The sequence below is a fragment of the Macrosteles quadrilineatus genome, unplaced genomic scaffold (genome assembly GCF_028750875.1).
Source record: "Macrosteles quadrilineatus isolate MER2022 unplaced genomic scaffold, UCM_ALF_1.0 Scaffold_11__1_contigs__length_5352618, whole genome shotgun sequence".
NCBI lineage: Eukaryota > Metazoa > Arthropoda > Insecta > Hemiptera > Cicadellidae > Macrosteles > Macrosteles quadrilineatus.
In genome coordinates, this window is record NW_026542604.1 from 2164849 (window position 1) to 2185292 (window position 20444).

A 20444-nucleotide genomic window follows, 5' to 3' on the forward strand; every position below is an offset into this window, starting at 1 on the left:
GTTTGGTTATAGAATTGCAGGTTATGGTAATGAATTGTTGAAAAATAGATTTTAAACCATTAAAAAGTAATAATACCACAACTTATTCGTGCATTTTGGTGATAGTTTGTGGCTAAACACATAAAGTGTACCGGTAACTGTACTTGATAAGTCAGGCCTATAGGTGGATGATTTTATTTTGACTGTTTGTCTATTTTGTGCATGGCTTCTAATAGTATTCTATTAGTAATTTGAATTATAAACACAGTAATAACAACATAAAATACAGTCAAATGTAAAACAATATAGTTTTGTCTGTAACAATACAAGTCCTAAAGCATGATTAAAGTTGTTTGCTGGGTAGGGCATCAATTTTTCGAGACCTCTTTGTAGTAAATTTTACATATTTTTTGGACATATACAATAAATACATAATTGTTAGTTGTTGTTAGACATGATTTCTATTTAGTTTTTAATGCTCTTTAAAACTAATGTGAAATTGAATGACAATGAATAATATAAATTGTGTCATTTTAACTCAAACTTTGAAAACAAGAATAAACTGCACCATATTTCTGTCTTTTCCATGAAAATGTTTTATTTTAACTCATGAAACCCCAACTAAAATTAGTATTTTACAATGCACAATCTAATAATCTACAAAACAAAACAAATTTAAGCCAAAAATGTTATTAAATTTAAGTATTTTATGACGATTTTCCAAAAGACCTTTATTTATGTGGAAAAATGGTCGACATTCCTAGAAGCAACACCCCATGTAGGGCTGGCAAACATAAAATTGTTTCACCTGCTCGAGGCACTCAAAGGGTTATGCCCAAGTAAAATAGGCTTCTTTCACAAATTAGCCTTTAGGTTTAATCAATTGGTTATCCTTTTCTAGACCTCATATTTACTAAAAGATTCATTTTAATTTTCACTGAGAAAGATTTTATTTAATTGTTTAAAATGCTTAAATTAAAATTTTCAATCAAACCGACTCATTCACTATGCAACACAGAAAGACGGCGATCAATCAACTTGACAAGGGAATTATAGCTTGAGTGAGGTAAAGTAACAGTTCACTGAGTGATTAGCACCAAATAGTTGTCGGTAAAATATCAATTACTAATTGAGTCAAAAATGTGTAGTCTTGTTTCTAAAACAATTCCACACTTCATAAAAACCACAATCTATTCAGACATTCTTCCTAACAAAAATTTACTCATAGACAATTTCGGTTTAACACCAAAAAGGTCGAATAACTTCTACACACCCATGAAAGTCTTGTTTATCGTTAACCTGAAGTCTGACATTCTCCTCTGATATTGCCCGGATTAGTGAGCGATGACTGTACAACTATAAGTTACATTTAAAAAAAGAAAATAAATACTGATATATACAAGAGAGTAGGTAGGAACAGGTGGGACTTGGTCACAGCTTAGTCTCATGTTTACGTCGGTACAGCGGCTGAGCCAGTCGGATGGGGTGAGGCTGCGAGGCAGTGTGCGACGATTCAGAGTCATTGTCATCTCCAGAATCCACGTCACCTGCAGTATACAATAATTTATCTTAATTGCATCAAATTTTCCATTACAATTTGTAAAAAAAAAAACAGTTTTCTAAAATGTAGAAATTGATTTAGTCTTTTTCGTCCCTGGTAGAAAACCACAATCACAAAATATAAATTGCACAGAGATGAACTGCCTAGTAGCAAAAACCAGAAACAAAAAAAAAAACCTGACTGGAAACAACATTTAGTGCAAATAAATGGTAAGACAAACTCAACAGAAATTTCTGCACAAGATAATGGTTCAAGTAAGACAACAATTTAGACTAAATGCACTGCTAGTGATAAAGAAATTATTTTTTTGTTCGTTAATGTTCTTTAAGTAGAGCCTCATGGTTTAAACAATTTTGAATCAAAAAGGTTTCAAACTTATGAGGGTACATTATTTGCAGTGTAGCATTAAAATCAGTACGTTTGTCAAGTTCACACCGGACACATTAGCCTAGCACATTGTTATGAATCATATTAAGCTTACTTACTATTAAATATTAATTCAAATTTTTATTGTTTTTGATCAATGCCAAAGAACTGGTTTGGATCCTGATTATTTTAACCACGAGTCTATTTGGTCGAAGGATGTCTATTTTAATCAAAAACTTTTGTTCCCTCCTTCAAAACCACGAGTTACTTAAAGTTCACTGATGATTAATTTACAGTTGCTCCCTTAGATATTTGTCCAACCATACTCCATAATCTCTCAGTTTTCTTTAAGTTTTTGTTTTTACCCCTCTCCACCATCACTAAATGACTCCACTGGAAGTGCTTTCTAACAGTGTACTAGTTGAGTTTTATTACCAGTAAAAATTTCCCTGGCCACAGGAATAGCAAGTATTTTTCATCGTATTAAAACCAAACCAATGACACTCTCTTAATCTAAATATTCTTGCAAAACAGTTAAAAAATAAACCAAGAAGCATACTGACCATCACTAGAATTAGTGGAAGCTATGAAGTGCTCCGAGCGCAGAGCTTTGCGCGGTCGAGCGCGCCGGTAATACTTGAACTGTGTGGGTAGAGTATAAGAGCGAGGCAGCGACACCTGTATGGAAAAGTTTTAAAATAGTTTATATCTAGCATTACCATTCAGACTTTAACAGTGATGAATCCAAATTTTTTTTGTAGGGAATAAACTTTTGGCATGAAAGGAAAGTATTTGAGATATTGTGTTATCTGAAGGAAGTTGGATATGCCTGCAGCATCTCCTTCATGACTAAGATTAAATTATCAAGCTAGTTTCTCACTTTGATCTAACAGGGGCTTAGCTAATAGTTGTGTATAAAATAAACAGGTAAATTTTATAAGAAGTAATTAGTACTTCAGACAATAAATTTTGACTAAGTTCATACAAACAAAACAAAGAGACTGTGTTCCTAAATATTGTAAGTATTGGATATTTAAATAAATTGGGATTAGTATATATCTGGAAAGCAGTAAAATTAAAATAATTAGGCGTCAGAGCCTAAAATAACGTTTTAATGTTTAAACGTTACAGGCTTTTATTTGTGAACTAATTTATAAATCATTATTTTGCTTGGACGTAACGATAGGAGCTATTTTTCTAGTAGAAGACTTGTTGGTTTTATTTTACACAATCTCTAGGCAAGCCCTGATTAACATTTATCATACAAGCTAAAAACATTCTTAACAACTGTTACTGTTAGCTGAATGTTGAATGTTGAATTATGGAATTAATATTGTAAAGCATTTAAATTCTTCATAATATGAACTGTTGTTTTTAAATTTTGTGTTCAAGTGAATTAATAGTCCTTTTTTAGGCAGTAGGTTTGAAATATTTGAAATTTTTTTTTCTACTTGAACACTGGTTGTAAGTTCGCCTGTATGTATGTTTAATATGGACTACTATCGATTCAAAGTAAAAACCGTACAAAACCACAAGCTAACAAAGTTGACTATAGTCTAACCTGGGAGTCGAGATCAGAAGACACTCGATAAGTTTTGTACATCAGCACTAACATCTGCTGATTGCTATCCGTGTCCTCCGGGCAAAACCTACATAAATAAACATGAGTTAATTAATAACTTAGTTAAGGTCAGCTCCAGCTGATTAGCCTAAATCATTTTTAAGGGTCAAATAATCAACAACAACTAGTACTAGTTCTAGGTCAACAACTAGGTCTAGTTTTTATTCAAAATTTGATTCAAGCTTTCCTTAGAAATAAACTGGTGACCTTTACCTTTAGATCACCAAGTGAGCACCTAAATCAGCAATATACAGTATTATGAGCTATTTAACCTGAATTTTATGAATGTATGAAGGGTGAGTATAGAATGTAGTAAGATTATTAGCTTGGTTGCTGACTGATAAGATCAGCTACTTATCAGTCTGATCTTGCACTGTCAGTGACTTTAGGATATTGGATAACCATTGGATTCCTTACATTAATTTACCGTACCATTATGTTTTGCAGGTTAAAATGTATAATTATCTACAATAATTCCCAATTAGTGTAGGGTTGGGTTATGTATGTTTAGAACCAAAACATAAAATAAAACTTAAACTGCGTCATATAAAAATTGGTTGTGCCACAAACTGATTTCAAAGAAATATCAACACCTACCTGTAGATAGGGTCAGTATCGGCCGGTGTCCAAGCCTCGTAGCTGTCCAGGTAATGGGGGGCCAGTAGTATCTCCGGTGTGTTAGGGCGAGGTCGCGGAGGTTGCTTGTCTCTTGGCGGAGGTGGAGGCGGGGGTTCTGGACCTACACTGGTGGGGCTCGGGCCCAACTTGCCCTGCTTGATTTCCTCCTCTATTACTCGCAGTTCAGCCAGCTGCTTCTGCTTCTTCTCTTGTAGTTTCTGCTGAATGTTCACCCGGGAACCAACGCTACTGCCCTCGTTCTCACTCGACCCACCCTGGAATACATGTATCTGTTATACTGGAAATAATACAAATGACTACATATACCATCTTTTTTATTTTATAATGAATGTAAATATAACTGTAAGCAATCCTGACAAGAGGCAACAAACTTGTTCCAAGATTTAAATAAATCTATTCAGTATGTAAATAAGAGTTTTTGTGAGTATAGCAAGCTTCTGAATGGCATATTAGGCCTGAAGACAACTGTCTCATAAACTCATACCTTTCTTAGTTTAAAATGCTCTCACTGACATTGGAATATTCTGAATTTTGTGTATAGTCAAAAGTTAAGTGTTTCTTGTGCCAGATTAGAATCTTTCACATTCAGGTAAGCCTGCTATTATTGGTAAGAAAATTCCTGAAAACCTAGCTCTTGTACTTAAGGTTTCATATTTACAGTTGTATATAATAGCCAATTGAAATTATGAACACTGTATGAGAACATTCTGGTAGATTGGAATTGTTTTTACAGTAGACTATTCTTCATGTTCTTTGCCCACACCATCAACAACTATAATAGCTTATCTGAAAATTTGAGTAACCTTCCACTTACAAGTTACAACACACAGTAAAAACTGTAACCATGGCTCACAACTCGCTTTTAAATACTTAACTTAACAACAACATGGTGATGAATGTGAACGGAGTTTTCAATGTTATCATAACTAATTAAGTAAAAAATGCTGTCTAAATTAGTTTTTTTATAACTAAACTGGATGTGTGGTATTTACGCTATCTTGTTCTTATATTTGAGCAACTGACCTGATGGCTGTGTCTAGTAGGCAGTGGCCGGCACCAGAAGGGGATGGGATTGTGGTTCTCTCCCACAGAGGGTGGAGGAACGAATGACGTAGGCTTCTTCTTTTTACGCTTTGTCATGGCCGCTGTATAGGGGTTGGTAAATCTGCAGTTGAACACACCTGGGATCCCTCCATGGTGGTGGCCAGCACAATACCTTAAAAAAAAGATTTACTAATGCTCTTGGCTGAAGAACAGGAAAGACATGCCATCTATATGAACCAGCAGTGGCCAATAGTGATGGAAATGACAGCTACTTTTTGTTAACGTTACCAGACGTTCTGTGACAGGCCAGTAATAGATGACTTTTGTCACCTAATACCACCCCAAGTCACGGGCCCGCATGAAACAAACAGCAGCTAAAAGGTGACTGTAACTGCTTACAGAAGAAATAATGGAGTGATGCGGGAGCTCTTGACCTAGTCCATCATTGTCATTGTTTAGCACTGAATATCGCGAGCCTAGTTCCAGTCAATTCAATACTTCTTGTCACTTCATTTATGCAAGCAGTTACAGTCACCTTTTACCTGTTATTCGTTCCGTGCGAGCGTGTGATTTTATCTTCCGGGAGTTAGTGACCGTGGCTTAAGTTACTGGTTAAGGGAACGCAGGTGAACAGCTAAACAGCGATAGTGATAAGAACTCCTGCGTCACTATAACATATTGTCACTTCATTTATGTGAGCAGTTACACGGTTATTCGTTCCATGCAGGCATGTGATTTTTTCTGCTAGTGAATGCGAGTAAAGAAACATGGGTGACTTAGTTCCAAACAGAACGTTACAAAAATAATAGGGTATTAAAGGTAAACGGGGACGTTTCAGTAATATGGTGACTTATCATATAACATTAAATAACGACCATCGCTAGTCGCCAATTTAAATTCTAATATAACATTTTTGAAGTAGCCTCTCAAAGAGTAAGCTACTGTCAAATTTTACTCCTTAACTACCAAAACAAAGTAGGCTACCAAGGCTCCCGTTGCGGCAGACACCAGCCTCATGCTCTTTACTTCATCCAGTACTATTTTAGCTGGTTCCCAAACCTATGTGAATTATTACATTAGTCTCGTCAACTCATTATAGCTGCCAAAAACAATTTGAGGTAAAAATGACACTCCCTCCATAAGCGTGAATCACTCTCTGTGATAAAGTTTCTTTTTGAAGGGGGTCAACCCCTATTAATATATCTTTCCATTTGATGTCATATATGCAAAAAAGTGTTTAAACATAGAAAATATGCATGAGACAGATACCGTACACATTTATACAAGGAGGCCAGCAGCAAGTGTTTATGAGTTTCCACCGACAACTTAGTTTAAACCAACAGGATACACTGCTGTCCTTGAGAGTTTTAGAGACCTAACAGTTTGACAAACTTTGGTCACTCTGGACTGATTTGAGGACTTATTGGGCAGTCTAAGCTTGGTTCATTTTCAAAGTTTGTTTGTAACATGTTGTTACATGGTATGTTTAACTCACCTGTACTTGACGGCTGGTTGTGATGATTCTTCAACATTGGCTGGAACTGTCACACCGATGATGGTTCCGTTGTTGTTGTAAGCCCCACTGAAACTGTGTCTTCTGGCCAGCTCCTGTACAGTGTACAAGACAGTATTTATCATCAATTAAGCCTGCATTCTTCAATAATACATCCAAGTGATATTGTAACATGACAATTACTATATATTGTTTTAAGTTAACCGTATCATTATGTTTGACTATTACGATGGGGCGTTGTTACAACAGTTGTCCTTAAATTAGGTCTCCAACAGCTCCCGTCGTGGCAAAGAGCACTAGTTTAAATCTGTCAGCACTGCTTTTCATTCCGTACTATTCTAGCAGCTTCCCACCACTAGCTGATAGTGATGAAAGAAAAATTGACAAGCTTGCAAACTACGGACTGCATTCTGTGATTGGACTCCTGGGATGTTATATCTTACTAATCTGTTAGTCTGGACTTATTAATTATTTTGATGAATATTTTAAATATATTACAGGTGATGTAATGTTTAGAATTCTAAGAATGAGGAATGAATAAAAACTAGACTTTATTTTTAGTTTCATACAATTATGAGTTGTGATTATTTAATTCATTAAGTACATAACAATGTCGACTCAGAGGTGAAAATAAAGAGATTAGGCATTACTTACAAGCTTGAAGAGAACAGGACATTCTAAATGGATAATCAAGAAGTGACTGAACAAAACAAAGCAATATTGGAAACATTACAAGCCCAAACTGCTGCTCTTGCTCATTTAGTAAGACAACTTGCAAGTCCTAAACCAGAAAACAATGGAGAAAACAGTAAAGACACAACACCTATCTTAAATTCTTCAATATCCTTTGAATCTTTCGATGAAAAAGTGGAAACATTCAAATCTTAATTTATAAAGAGAGATTGGAAAATTTTTTGAACCGAAAAAGTTAGGTACATGTAGAGTAAAAAGAAATTAAGGAAACAAAAGCAAGAATATTGATAAATGCACTCAGTGCTTAAGTTATATCAAGTTTAACAGCACCTGATCTTCCATCTTCAAAAGACTATGAAACCTTGACTGATTTTCTGGAGAAACAACTCTGTCCACAGACAAATGTTCTCACAGAAAGACACAAATCTTTAACAAGGGAACAAGGTACTAATGAATCTACTTCTCAATACATTGCAGTTTTAAAACAGCTCTTCATATCTTCAAAATGGAATTGCCAAGAACAAAACTGTGGGAAACCAGTAAACAGCATTTTATTCGTGGACTTCATGACAGTGAAATTCAGGAACAGATTCTCCAGCAAGAAAACGACATCAGTTTTGAAAAAGCAGTTGAAATTTCACTAGCAATTAAAGCTGCTAAAATACAAAACAAGTTGATAGAGGTGTTACTAAAAGAAGAAAAGAATTACTAAATCCTATCCTCGTCGCCAATTTTATGTACTTAATGAATTAAATAATCACAACTCGTAATTATTGGTTGAAACTAAAAATAAAGTCTTGTTTTTATTCATTCCTCAATCTTAGAATTGTAGAATTTGTTGTGTTGTTGTATTGTGCATCAGCTGTATTATATTTAAAAAATAAATACATATAAATAATAAGTCCAGACTAACAGATATAGTAAGATATAACATGGGGCTATTTGGATACCTTAATTTACAAAAACCCCTTGTAATTGTTAAGATTTAACAATGTATCCTGCTAGTAAAATCGCAATGGTGTTTGTGTAAATGTGCTTACTTCATTTTTATTACAGAGAGAAAAGTATGTAGAATTTCAAAAGGTTTTATTTTGTTCAAAGGGTTTTATTAAGTGTGAATCTATTTTAACCTATTTATCTAATCTATCCATTATTAAAAAACACACTATCCTTCACATGTAGAGTTTACCTTTGTTCCATTGGCTGTTTCTTTCCTATTGGGAGCAAGTCGAGCAGTGGAGTTGTTACTAGAAAGTCGACCACCAGCTTCATAGTTCAATCTTCTTACATGGAAGTACCTAGACAGTAACAGTTTTATAAGTTATACTAGCTGTACCCGCGGGCTTTGCCCCGTTTAACTTCATAAGTGAGCTCGTTCGCATGGCTCAATCACGTCCTGGTTGAAGTTTGTTCGCTACGCTCACTCACCTTTTGGTTGCAAATTAGATATCTGTAGTCATAAATTTAAAAAAATAATAGTGCTGCACCCTGTTGGTAATCCTTGTAACTTTAATGCTATTGAACATCATAGAACAGAACCAACTTGTTTAATTGAAACAGCTGTTAAGATTCATTAATTCCATTTAAATATGAAAAATCATAAGGTTAACATGGGAAACTCCAGAGCCACTGGGGCGGAGCCCGAGAGTCTGATCAGAATAAAAACAACTTAGTTTTCCTATTTAATGCCTAAAGAATCAGTGTACCAAATTTCAGCTTCCTAGGTAAATGGGAAGTGGGAGAAATAGTGATGAGTGAGTGAGTCAGTCAGTGAGGGCTTTGCCTTTTATATATATAGATAGATTGTTTTTAACTAGTAGTACGCTTATTCTGCGTGTAGCGGGATGAGTGAACGTAAGCGCAACAATGGAAGAGTCCACCCGCACCTAGCCTAATTACCGGTGTCACTGGTGAACACAATGGTATTTGTATGGGCAAATCAACCGAATCTCAGTCAACAACAATCCTAACTTCTCGTCCATTAATTAACCAAAGTCATTGGTAATATACGTAATGGATTTCCAACAGTTATCTCAATAGGAGGTAAATCCATCGTTCCGGTACAAAACGTCTTTTGATTAAATGAAGCCTATTTCCTTATTTGTTATGAGGCCTATCATAAACAAAACTAAGCCAAACTGAACTAATATAACTTGACCTAATTGCCACATCAGGGTAATAAAGGAGTCTTCTTAAAAATAGTGTATGGCTTATAATTATGATAAATAACACATACTAACGATAGGGCTATTATATGACCTAAGATGATTAAAAATCCAATATATATATGTTTATCTAACTAATGAATCTAATTGCCATAAACGGTTCCCACACTCCGCACTGCTTACCTTTACCACTTCCATCGCCACTACGTACGTCGTGGACCTGTTTCCCTCCCTTCCCTCAGCATTTTAGTATTGCATGTACATTAATCTAACTGCCACAAACTGTTCCCACACTCAGAACTTCTCGCCTTTGCCACTTCCATCCCCCCTTTCCTAGGACATGGACCTTTTTTCCTCCCTTCCCATAACCTTTTAGTATTGCAGATGCATTAATCTATGACCAAAATATAGTCAAACCTAATACTACAAATAAATAGAGGACGGCAGGGTGACTATTACATTCTGGATCAAAAATTCATGGACGATTCCTACACATTTAAGAACACTTTGTCGTTACCTTTCTCGTTGTTGTTACCAAATATATATTCCTGATTTGTCGAGATGTATTAACCTTGTTCTTCATTGTTGTTGTACCAGAGGAAAAATAAATAAGTAGGCCTAATAATGGATAAGAGTTAAGTTTAAAAATAGAAATTATAAAATAGAAATTTTAAATGAAACTAACATTTACTTTGAGTAGGCTACGGCTTTATAGTGTAACAGAAACGCAATCATCGTCTCCCGCGATAGCGACAAAAAAACCTGAATATCTCAAATGGTCACAGAAACATTATCAGCATCTTTTGCAATCGCGGCAAAATCCTGAATATCCCAGGCGGTCGTGTGGTCATCGTCATCGTCTCCCGTGATCACGGGAATGTTATCATCATCATCCGAAATCACGGCAAAATCCTGCATGTCTTTATCGGTCATATTAACATTATCAACGTCTTCCGCGATCGAGAAAAATCCTAAATATCTTCCATGGTTGTGTAGACATCAGCATCGTCACCCAGGGTTATGAAAATGTCATCATTTCCTTCCGCGATCGCGGCAACATTCTGAACATCTCCCGTGGTCATGTAGATATCACCATTGTGTGCTTGATTACAGAAACGTTATTGACGTCATCTGTGTTCGCAGCGAAAGCGTGAAAGTGAATATATATACCGTGCGTACTCCCTAAACTATTTAAGGACAAACACAGGACATTTCTTGGCCAGCATAAAATTAAGTACAATTCCTGATTGGAAGACACCTTGTGACGGGTCCAAAAATTTTGGGAAATAATTTTGGGAAATATTTTTGAAAAAATATTCCCGACTATTGGAACGGGATTACATTAGATTCGGGATTTTCTCAGGGCGGAATTTGATCCAATCATTGGTCATTTTGCCATGTCGCAATGACGATGACGCTGTTTCCACGATCTCAGGAGCCGGTACGGCGGGTGACAATGACTATATCTCTGCTGTGGCGAGAGATGTTCACGATGGTTCCGCAAACTTAGGAGGCGATGACGATGTCCCCGTTATCGCCGGAGATGTTTAAGATGGCATCTCAAATGCGGTACATTCTGACGATCGCGTCGTGACAAGCGAAACATGATGGTGATGGTGTCGCAAACACAGGCCATGTTCATGTTGGCGCTGCAGAAGCGGGACACTTGACGACGGTGCTGAGAACGTGGTAGATACTTATAAAATGGCCCCGCGATAACAGATTAGTTATGATGGCGTTGTGTTAGGTGCACATTTCAAAATGTATGCTTATTAAAGCTAAACCGCTTTCCTACTGATAACCATCTCAGGCCTTAAAATTTTGGACAGTTTATAAAAATGCAGTGATAGTCTGTTTTGAAACCTGTTTGTTGGTATCTAGGGGTACCGTATTTCATAATGGGACTGAGTTTTCACTTTCAAAGTTAAATTGAACCAAATAAGTTGTTATTATATACCTACCTGTCTATATTTCCCGTTATTGGTTTTTGTGAATCAGTGACACAAAGACTGAAAATTGATTTTGTGTGCTATTTTTGACATCTGCATAATGTTTATCCAACATTTTTGAAACAAACCCTTTTTTGCTTATTTCCTATCACGCACAGGTCATTGTGACCCATGTGATATTTTTATTTGCTTCATGAAATGCTGCAAAATAATTTGTTGTAAATAAAGAATTTTCTCTCTCTCTCTCTTTTGCAAGGAGAAAAAATCCCATTCTCCTTATATAGTCACCATCCTGAACTAAAAATTCAATCTCATCCATCCCAAAAATTGATTGATTAGAGTTTTAGTATATTAGAACCTCTTTTGCCAGCCACCTTAGAACCAAGTATAGGCCGGATTGACCAACCAACTATAAAGTACAGCAATTTAACGTGTATAGTTTATTAATTCTGTTTAAAGATACCAAAATCTCTATCAAGGTAATTTCTTGAAAAACCCCACATAGGTGGTAGATTCACAAGATGCTACCGGTACCAAAGCTTGTTAAGCCTATCTGGACACAACATACTTGGCTGAATCAGAGCAGGATTGTACAATGTATGACATTAGATAGCCTACCTAAATATGATTTTTAATAGTATATTACGTTACTAGTCCTGAAAATAGGTTTTTAAAGGACGAGCAAGGTCGTTCGTATGGGATTACCATACGAGTCCGGTAAACACATTTTTTAAGAGTGACTTACGATACTTTACGCCATACTACTACATCGTTACAAATCCTTATATATTACCACTGACTAGAGGACTAACAATCACTAGTCATAACCTCTAAGAGAGGTTATGTTTTTGTCTATAACCACTCATTGCCAAATATGGTATAACCAGCTGTTTTCTGGACTAAATCCTTGCGTCCATTCGTCAAAATAGTCTAATACTAACCGGAAAAAATTGCCCACATGAGATCTGCTAAAATCAACTTCCCATTGTTAGCTGTTAATACATTGTATTTTTTGAGTTCCGAGAAGCGCAGAATTAAGGGAGGCCAGAAAATCTGTTGCCCAATATAAAAATTCCATTAAAAAAAACCCCAACAATCGACAGCATTTTTAGAACAATAACAGTGTTAGCTATTTGAACGAGAGAAAGACTTGTAAACTCACCTATAGTAGAGGGCTTGAAACAAGAGCCCGACAGCAAATAGTGATCCAACAAGAAGAGGGAGACTTTCAGAATACCAGGGTGGGTTACGAGATACACCAATCCTCCAAGCGACTAGCAGAAGGGCATTCTCCAGCCCCATCACAATATAAAATGTCAACTGTAATAAAATAATCATTTACTGAAAAATCACGGCAATTTATATTTAAAATAATGCTGAACAAGAAAAGTAAAGTGTATACTTGTTAAGTCTAACACAAATATTAAAAAATCCTAGGAAATAATAAATCAATGGGAGAAAGACAAAAATAGCTAAGAGAAGGGTAGTAAATCATCTATACAGCTACCTCCTGAGAAGTATTGGGAGGGCAGTGAGTTGAACACAAGCTTCTGTAGTAAGCTATCAATCGTTTGTAGTGACAAATTGTTTAAGCCTATATCCTATCCCCTATTCAGAAACTAAAATCTGTTTATACCCTCAAGAAGCACCTCCTCTGTTGTTTTCCAACAAACTACATGAACCAATTAAGAGCTCTAAAATAACAATTTGTTAATTAATACTAATACTAATACTTTCTGCATTTTGGTATGCCCAAATTCTGTGATAAAAAAAAATAGTAAAAGGTCTTTGTTCAACAAGTGTTTTTCAGATACCTACAATCCCGCTCTTCAAAACCACTCTTGACATTAATCTATTCAAACTAAAGTAGGTCCTACACTCCCGATTATCCGAGCCCTCGGGTTGTCCGACGTCGTTATTGGCCTAAATATATAAATAGATATACAGGGTGTCCCGTAACTCTCTGGACACATGTATAGTGTGAAAAAGTGGTCATGCATTTGGAAAAGAAGACATTTCTCTGTTATTATTTATCTATTTTTAACAAATAAGGTAGGCCTATCATTGAAAACAACATAAAATTTACTAACTTTTTTGTCTTCTGCAATTTTTTTGTTAAGTTAACGGTTTTCGTGAAATTTGGCATCAAATGTTTTAAAAGGCTGCCATTTTAAAACGGTTAATGATTTTTTTGTATAATCTTAAACAAAGATAAGCTCTAATAAGATTAACATTTCTGCAAAATCTCAACGCTGTATCTCAAACCGTTGAGGAGTTATTAATGTTTTTGGAAAAAACACATAAATGCCGACAGTCGGTAAGCTAGACACCACAGACCCATGTTCCTATGGTGAAATGTGTTTGTCTTGACCTAAGCAATAACGCTATATACATGTGTCCAGAGAGTTACGGGAGAGTTACGGGTATATCATTTTCATCACTCCGTAACAAAAGTAACTATTTTCGACAACAGCTGATATCAACGAAAGTAGTCGTTTCTCAAGCTCTAATTTAGGGCGAGGGAAAATGATGGTGATGTTTAAATATCACCTCCCACTTTGGTCAATTTCTTCACCATTTGAAAGTTATTTGCAAAACAGCTAAGCAACCTCTGAATTTAAGTGGTGATTCAGTTCAAATTCTAATAATCTAATTCAGTGATTTAAGTTCTAAATTCAGCATTAAACTCTTTACGTGCCATTATAAACTTGAACAACATTTAACACGAAAGCTATGGTATCTGTCTACGGAATACCCTACACCACAGAGAAGTACTGTAATAAAAATTACTTCTCCATCTCTATGCCTACACTGTCCCTATCCGAACCAAAGTAGGGATGCGTGTGGACAGTCTAGTCAAGTACTGGGCGAGTTGAACAAATCAACAACTGGGCTAGTAACTGACCTGCCTTACTCGACCCGTGTAAACCAGGCTTATGTGTACAAAATTACAGAAATATGGTTATGATAAACAATGATGTAATATAGCACAATCAACAGCCTACTGGTATGTACAGTACAACACTAGACAAACAGGTTTAAAATCTTCAAAGTATGTCAATCAAAGGCAGATTGCTGCCCAAACCATCCAAAGTCTGAACCAAATTGATCTGAATCGGAGGGTTTACTACTGTATAGGTTTGCACAGATCTTGTGCAATTCAAAGGCAGACAAATTTTGTAGTTTAGCCAATTAAGTGCGCACTGTACTGCATACACTTTGTCGTAGGCTTTATTGCCTCTTTAATGTCCTTAATCCACCCCTGAATACAAAGTGTGACTGGCAAAATTAATTTTGATACACGTTAACAATATAGGCCAAATGCTATTAATATGTGATCAAATCCATACTCACCATCTTCTGGCGGTGATTGACCTCTTGTAGATTTATATATGCAAAAACATAAACAAATGCAATCAGGGTTGAAAATGCCGCTTTTCGTTGTCTTGATATTCTTTCACCATGGAAAACATTTTTGGGTGATACCAGCCAAAGAAACATGGAGACCCAGTGGAGAACAATAACAAGGAACACCCATCGTCCATACACTGTGGCATAAACAGTCAGTGAGATCACCCGACACGACACTGTGCCTAGTCGCCACAGAAACTGAAAAAAAGAAAATAAGTTAAGCCTGTAACTTTGTTTTGCAAAGTTATTTAAGTAATGTTTTTAAGTTAAGCTACAATCTTATATATTAGAAAACTTTTTCAAAACTTATGACAGCTAGCCTGATCATACTGCTAGACCGAATTACACACGGGTTGTAACAAAAGAAAGGTTATCGGTCCTATATGTGCAGGCTTTATTTGTTTTTTGAAGTTAACTGGGTCAAAAATGGAAATCAAACTTTCCTTATGGAGATTTAACATGGGGCCAGATTTGTAAGCTTACGACACCCACCCTGACCGTACTACTGGACCGATTTACACACGGGTTGTGTACCTACACAAATTTTTCGGTCCTATATGTGCAGGTTTTATATTTGTATTTTGAGAATATTTATGTTAAGTTAATTGGGTGAAAAATAAAATTTCAACTATTCTAATTGAGATTTAACATGGGGCTAAAAATATTAATAGACAAGCATGTTTATTGAAACCCTTTTTTCTCAGCTCCTGTGTATCACTGGGAAAATCTACACATACCGTACTGTTAGAAATATATTTGCCTGTAGTTGTGCTGAATCCCTTTATTAATTAAAATAAGCTAATAAATAAGCACAAAAAATGAATTAACATGGGCCTTATGGGTCGCCATGTTGGTAACAAAATAACAACAAAATATAAACAGAAAATCAAAACAAATGGAAGAAATTCCAATCACATGTTTTATTTTACAGCTTGGGGTGAAAATAGAGAGGTTTGCACAATACATACTTTTGGTCAAGTTTTTGACCACAGGGCGAGCTCTAAATTAGTAGGTATAAAGTATACCTTTTACCCTTTACCTTTACCGGTTCTTCATCGTTGCCCAGCCATAGCTGGATAGATTGCGTTAAATGGAACGTTGCGTTATATTGGGTTTACTAAGGGAAAGTCAATCTTGCAATACTAGAAACAGGCTAAACGTTTCAATGCCTATTCACAAACTAGAGTTTTAATGAAATGAAATGCTTTATTTTCCATTAGGCATGAAATGCAATAGGCATCGTCAAAACAAATAGCAATATACAATTTTCATAGAAATGAAAACTAAAATGCAAAATCACACAGCAAACAAAACCAAAAGCAAACTTAAAAGAAAACAACATATGCTGGAGAAAAATTTTATAATAATTTACCAGACAACATTAAAAAAGAAGTTAGGCCTAGTATTATTAAGTTTAAAAAATTGCTAAAGAATTATTTAATTTCAAGACCACTGTATTCATTGGAAGAATTTTAGTATGTTTAGTTTTTAATGTAGCCTAGTGTTGTGAATATGAAAATATTTTTGACGCAATTCTATGTAGGCCTACTAATTTCATATAGGCCTACAATAATGAAATAAAGAATGTTTGAATTGAATTGAATATAAAATAAAAGTAATGTACTTTGACACATAGGCCTACATGAATTTCCATGCTTTAAAAATATAGTTTGGAAAAGTATCTAAGGTGGATTTTGAGCAGTAATTTGGCTTTTATACTTCATATCCTGTCAATCAAATTTACAGATGCACCATCAGCCCAAAAATTTAGAAATAAGGCAAAAACAAATAATACAATGTTGATAACTGTTAAATATATTCAAAAAATCTATCTTAAATCTATTTTATTATTGATCATTTGACTGGAATAATTTCATATTGTAAATAAGTTGAATTCAATGTTTACCTTATAAAGAAATAAAAAGAGTTTTGCTTATATATTTTGTATTACCGGTACCGGTAATTTATATTTAATCATAACTTACTCCCAAACTTTAGTCAGGTAACTTAAAGGCTACGGATAAGTTACCGAAAAAAATTACCCACAAAACATATATTTACAACACCTTTCCTACAACACCAGGCAGAGAAACATGCTGGATGTTCCCCGCGTTAGGCTTTCTAAGACAGCTGCTACATATCATATTCAGGGTCTAAAGTTCTTCAACAAACTGCCGATGGCCATTAGGTGCTGGAAAAGAGGTTATCTTAAGGACACGCTTATGTCGCTAATGAAAGAGAGAGCCTACTATAGCATCTCAGAGTTCATGACCGATAAGGAGATAGCAAACATATGGTAGGCCTAGCCATCTTTCCATCATCCCTGGAAGTTATTTTTAACTTGTATATATGTATAATTGTTTTATACCTTGAACTGTATTACATGTTATGAAGTACCGATATTTTTATTTTGTGCGTGTAAAAGAAATGTTGTTTTTTTTTTTTTTTTTTGACGAGACGCAATCCATCCCTATTTTGGGTAAAAGATGAAGAAGGAGTAAGTAAGTAAGTAAGTAAGTATATAAATTAAGTTAATAACTTATTGTCAGTGGCCTACCTGACTTAAGTTTAGGAGTAAGTTATCAACATTGTATTAACTTAGGCCTATTTGTTTTTGCCTTATATTTCTAAATTTTGTGGAAAAGTGTTTAGACCAATAATTATGATAAGTTACTTTGACACCGATCCTATTGAAGTGGTATTATCTGCAATGAAGATGGGTCAGAGTCAAGATATGACAGTTTCAATGGATCTCCAGCTTCAGAAACAACGGAACCAGTGGGCCAATTGCTGAAGAAGCTTTGAAAGCGATGTTGCAGTAAACTTAAATTAACATAGGCCTGTTGGTAATTTGGAAGGGTTGTTCGATTTACGATCCACCTACTACTGTGCACTAACTTTGTGGTAGAGAATAAGTTACACTAATTCTAACTAAATAGTACGATACCTACGTTAACCTGATTAAAAAACTTACTTGAAATATTACTCCCAGCCAAGTTAAAACAAGTCTATGGACATTTTGCATCCTTACGTTTTTGCTGAAGGACGCCAATGCCCAACACACACTGAACAAGGAAAGAGTCATTGATACAATGTTTAGATCAGTAAACTCTTTTGTTGCCGTTTCATGCCATAGCAAATAAACTTGTAACAATAACATAGGTGCTGCTTCACAAAATGCATGTAATAATCGGAGCATACAAAGATCTCTCACTTCATATTTCACAAATCTGAGGTCAACCGGGATGAACAGTTTAAAATAGCGCCACAATACACCAAATTGAATTATATGTAACATAATAACAGACCATCTTGCAAATTTCTTGATAGCCGATATGGGTTTAGTACCTTCACCTTCTGCAGACTTTTCTTTACTGCGTTCATGGCTTTCAACTGCATGTAAATACCACCTCAGTGAAACTATTTGGCTCACCACCAAAGAAATTAGCACAAATGTAATAATTACAGAAAACCATACATATCTTCCCTTTACAAATAATGCGTAACCCATGACAACATCAAAAACTATGTCACAAAAGTAGGAAGCGAGAGAAATAATATTAAATAAAACATCACATAGTGGCAAAAATTCGTACAGAGCCATATCCTACTTTTACAAGTGTTTTAAAAAAGTAAAAGTTATCACAGATCATTGTCATTTCTATGACACATAATAGCACTGATAGAACCACGAGAAATGTAAGTTTTTAATCAGTATTGTAGACACTTTAAAACTCTTTATAATCTAAAATATTTGCTCATAGTCTATTGTCTGATACTGAATCTAGTTCAACATCACAGCACAAGTCTTCAAAGGTTTTTCCTAGTTCTTATACTGAACACTATTGCAGTGTATGAATACTTGTTGAACGAATTAATCACATTGTGCACATCACAAGCAAACCCCATATTATGAAGAAAAGTTTAAACGAAACGCATTAAAAACAATGGTAAAATTTAACCAAACATTGTCATTTTGCACTTGCAGACGCTCAAGATGCATGAAATTGTGGTTGGCATGTGAAAGCTTCACATATTTTCCTGTAGAGCGCTCTGACATCTGCATACCAATAGATCAGATTACTACAAATTAGTCCAAAGGTATGCGATTAAACATGTACCATGATATCAAAATCATAATTTAGCATAGATATTTTTCTTCTCATCTGAGGAAGAACTTGAATTCTTTTATTAAAATTGAATACAGTTTTCATTGTATAAACCATAGCTGACAATTTAAGTGTCCTATTTTGCCACATTTATGATGGATTATATCAGCTTCCATAGCCTACAATTCTCATGAACAGTATTTAATTTTGATGTTATCCAATAATCTTAATTAAATCGGAATCCAGCAAATCAACAAATTAAGTACCGGTACAGTTTTCATATAACGTGAGTTAGAAAAAAATGTTCAAAATTCACATAAAACAGCAATAAATCTGGTATTAATTTTTACATTAAATCAAGGCAACCTAAAAACGTGAATTTCAGGGTGAAGGCGTTTGCCCCAAAAGTTCCAAAGGAAAAGAGTGCTTAATTAGAATTGCCTAATTTAGTGAATAAAACCACGTTTGAAAAAAAAGTATGAGTAGTAGGGAGTATGTTTTATCTATGGCAGTAGAGCTTAAGTCCGTAATATAATAACCCATACTTCTTTAATTAATGGAAACATCAACTATCAACTCATGAGTAGTAAAATAGGACTAGACCACAAAATATTACAGGGATTCCTTTTCCCTTCCGTCTTATACATGAGGGAGTCTTGTGCTTTAGAGCTTCCTGTGGGCAAAGTCCCGAGCCCGAGTCACAAATGGCGACGGGTGGGATTATTTAAGCAGGAAACCCACTGGTCCGACCCTCTCCGACACGACGCCTTCCGTCAAGTCTCCGACACCTTCAGACAAAATTACTTTGCATGACTTTAAATGGGCTGTAACCCACTTGTCAGACACGACACCTTCCGATCCGACACGTCACGACAACATTGCTCTCTGGGGCATTCTTGTCGGATGTCGGATCCGTCATTTCTCAACTATGCGTGCACCAGGCCTAGATTTAGTCACTGTCTAGCTTTGTGTGTAATGATTTTGTACAATTATTGGTTACGGAGAAAATTACCAAAAAAATGTTATTTTAAAATTCCCATGTTGTTCTTGTGGAGAATGTAAAATATTGTAGTTTGCTTTCTGATGGATATATTTTTGATCAAACTTGGTAAATTAATTTATTTTATACTAAGTTATTATTTTTTACTAAACTCACTCTTTTTTACCCTCCCTGTCAAAAGCAAGCCTAGGTACTCATAAAACCTAATATTAATTAAATAGGTACATTTTTTCAATTCAGGCAAATATAAATTCTCTTTGACAGCAGAATTGCTGCGGTGGGGGTATTATTGTTCATGTTTTGTATTGTACTTATTGCTAATATCCCTGTAGTAAAGTAATTAATTGTAACCGGAATGATCAAGGTGGGTCTAGGAAGGTCCTTGACCATTTTA

General features: G+C 35.3%; 1 protein-coding gene across 1 annotated transcript; it reads right to left on the reverse strand.

The window, feature by feature from the left end:
* Positions 1-628: 628 nt before the first annotated feature.
* On the reverse strand, positions 629-18936 carry LOC129004759 (uncharacterized). The gene is made up of 10 exons (XM_054433382.1): positions 17916-18936; positions 14885-15139; positions 12693-12850; positions 8606-8714; positions 6706-6818; positions 5190-5382; positions 4125-4420; positions 3468-3555; positions 2470-2584; positions 629-1526 (listed from the first exon to the last, which is right to left on the reverse strand). Exons 1-10 carry the CDS (start codon positions 18543-18545, stop codon positions 1411-1413), a joined length of 2073 nt encoding a protein of 690 aa, XP_054289357.1. The 5' UTR covers positions 18546-18936; the 3' UTR covers positions 629-1410.
* Positions 18937-20444: the final 1508 nt, after the last annotated feature.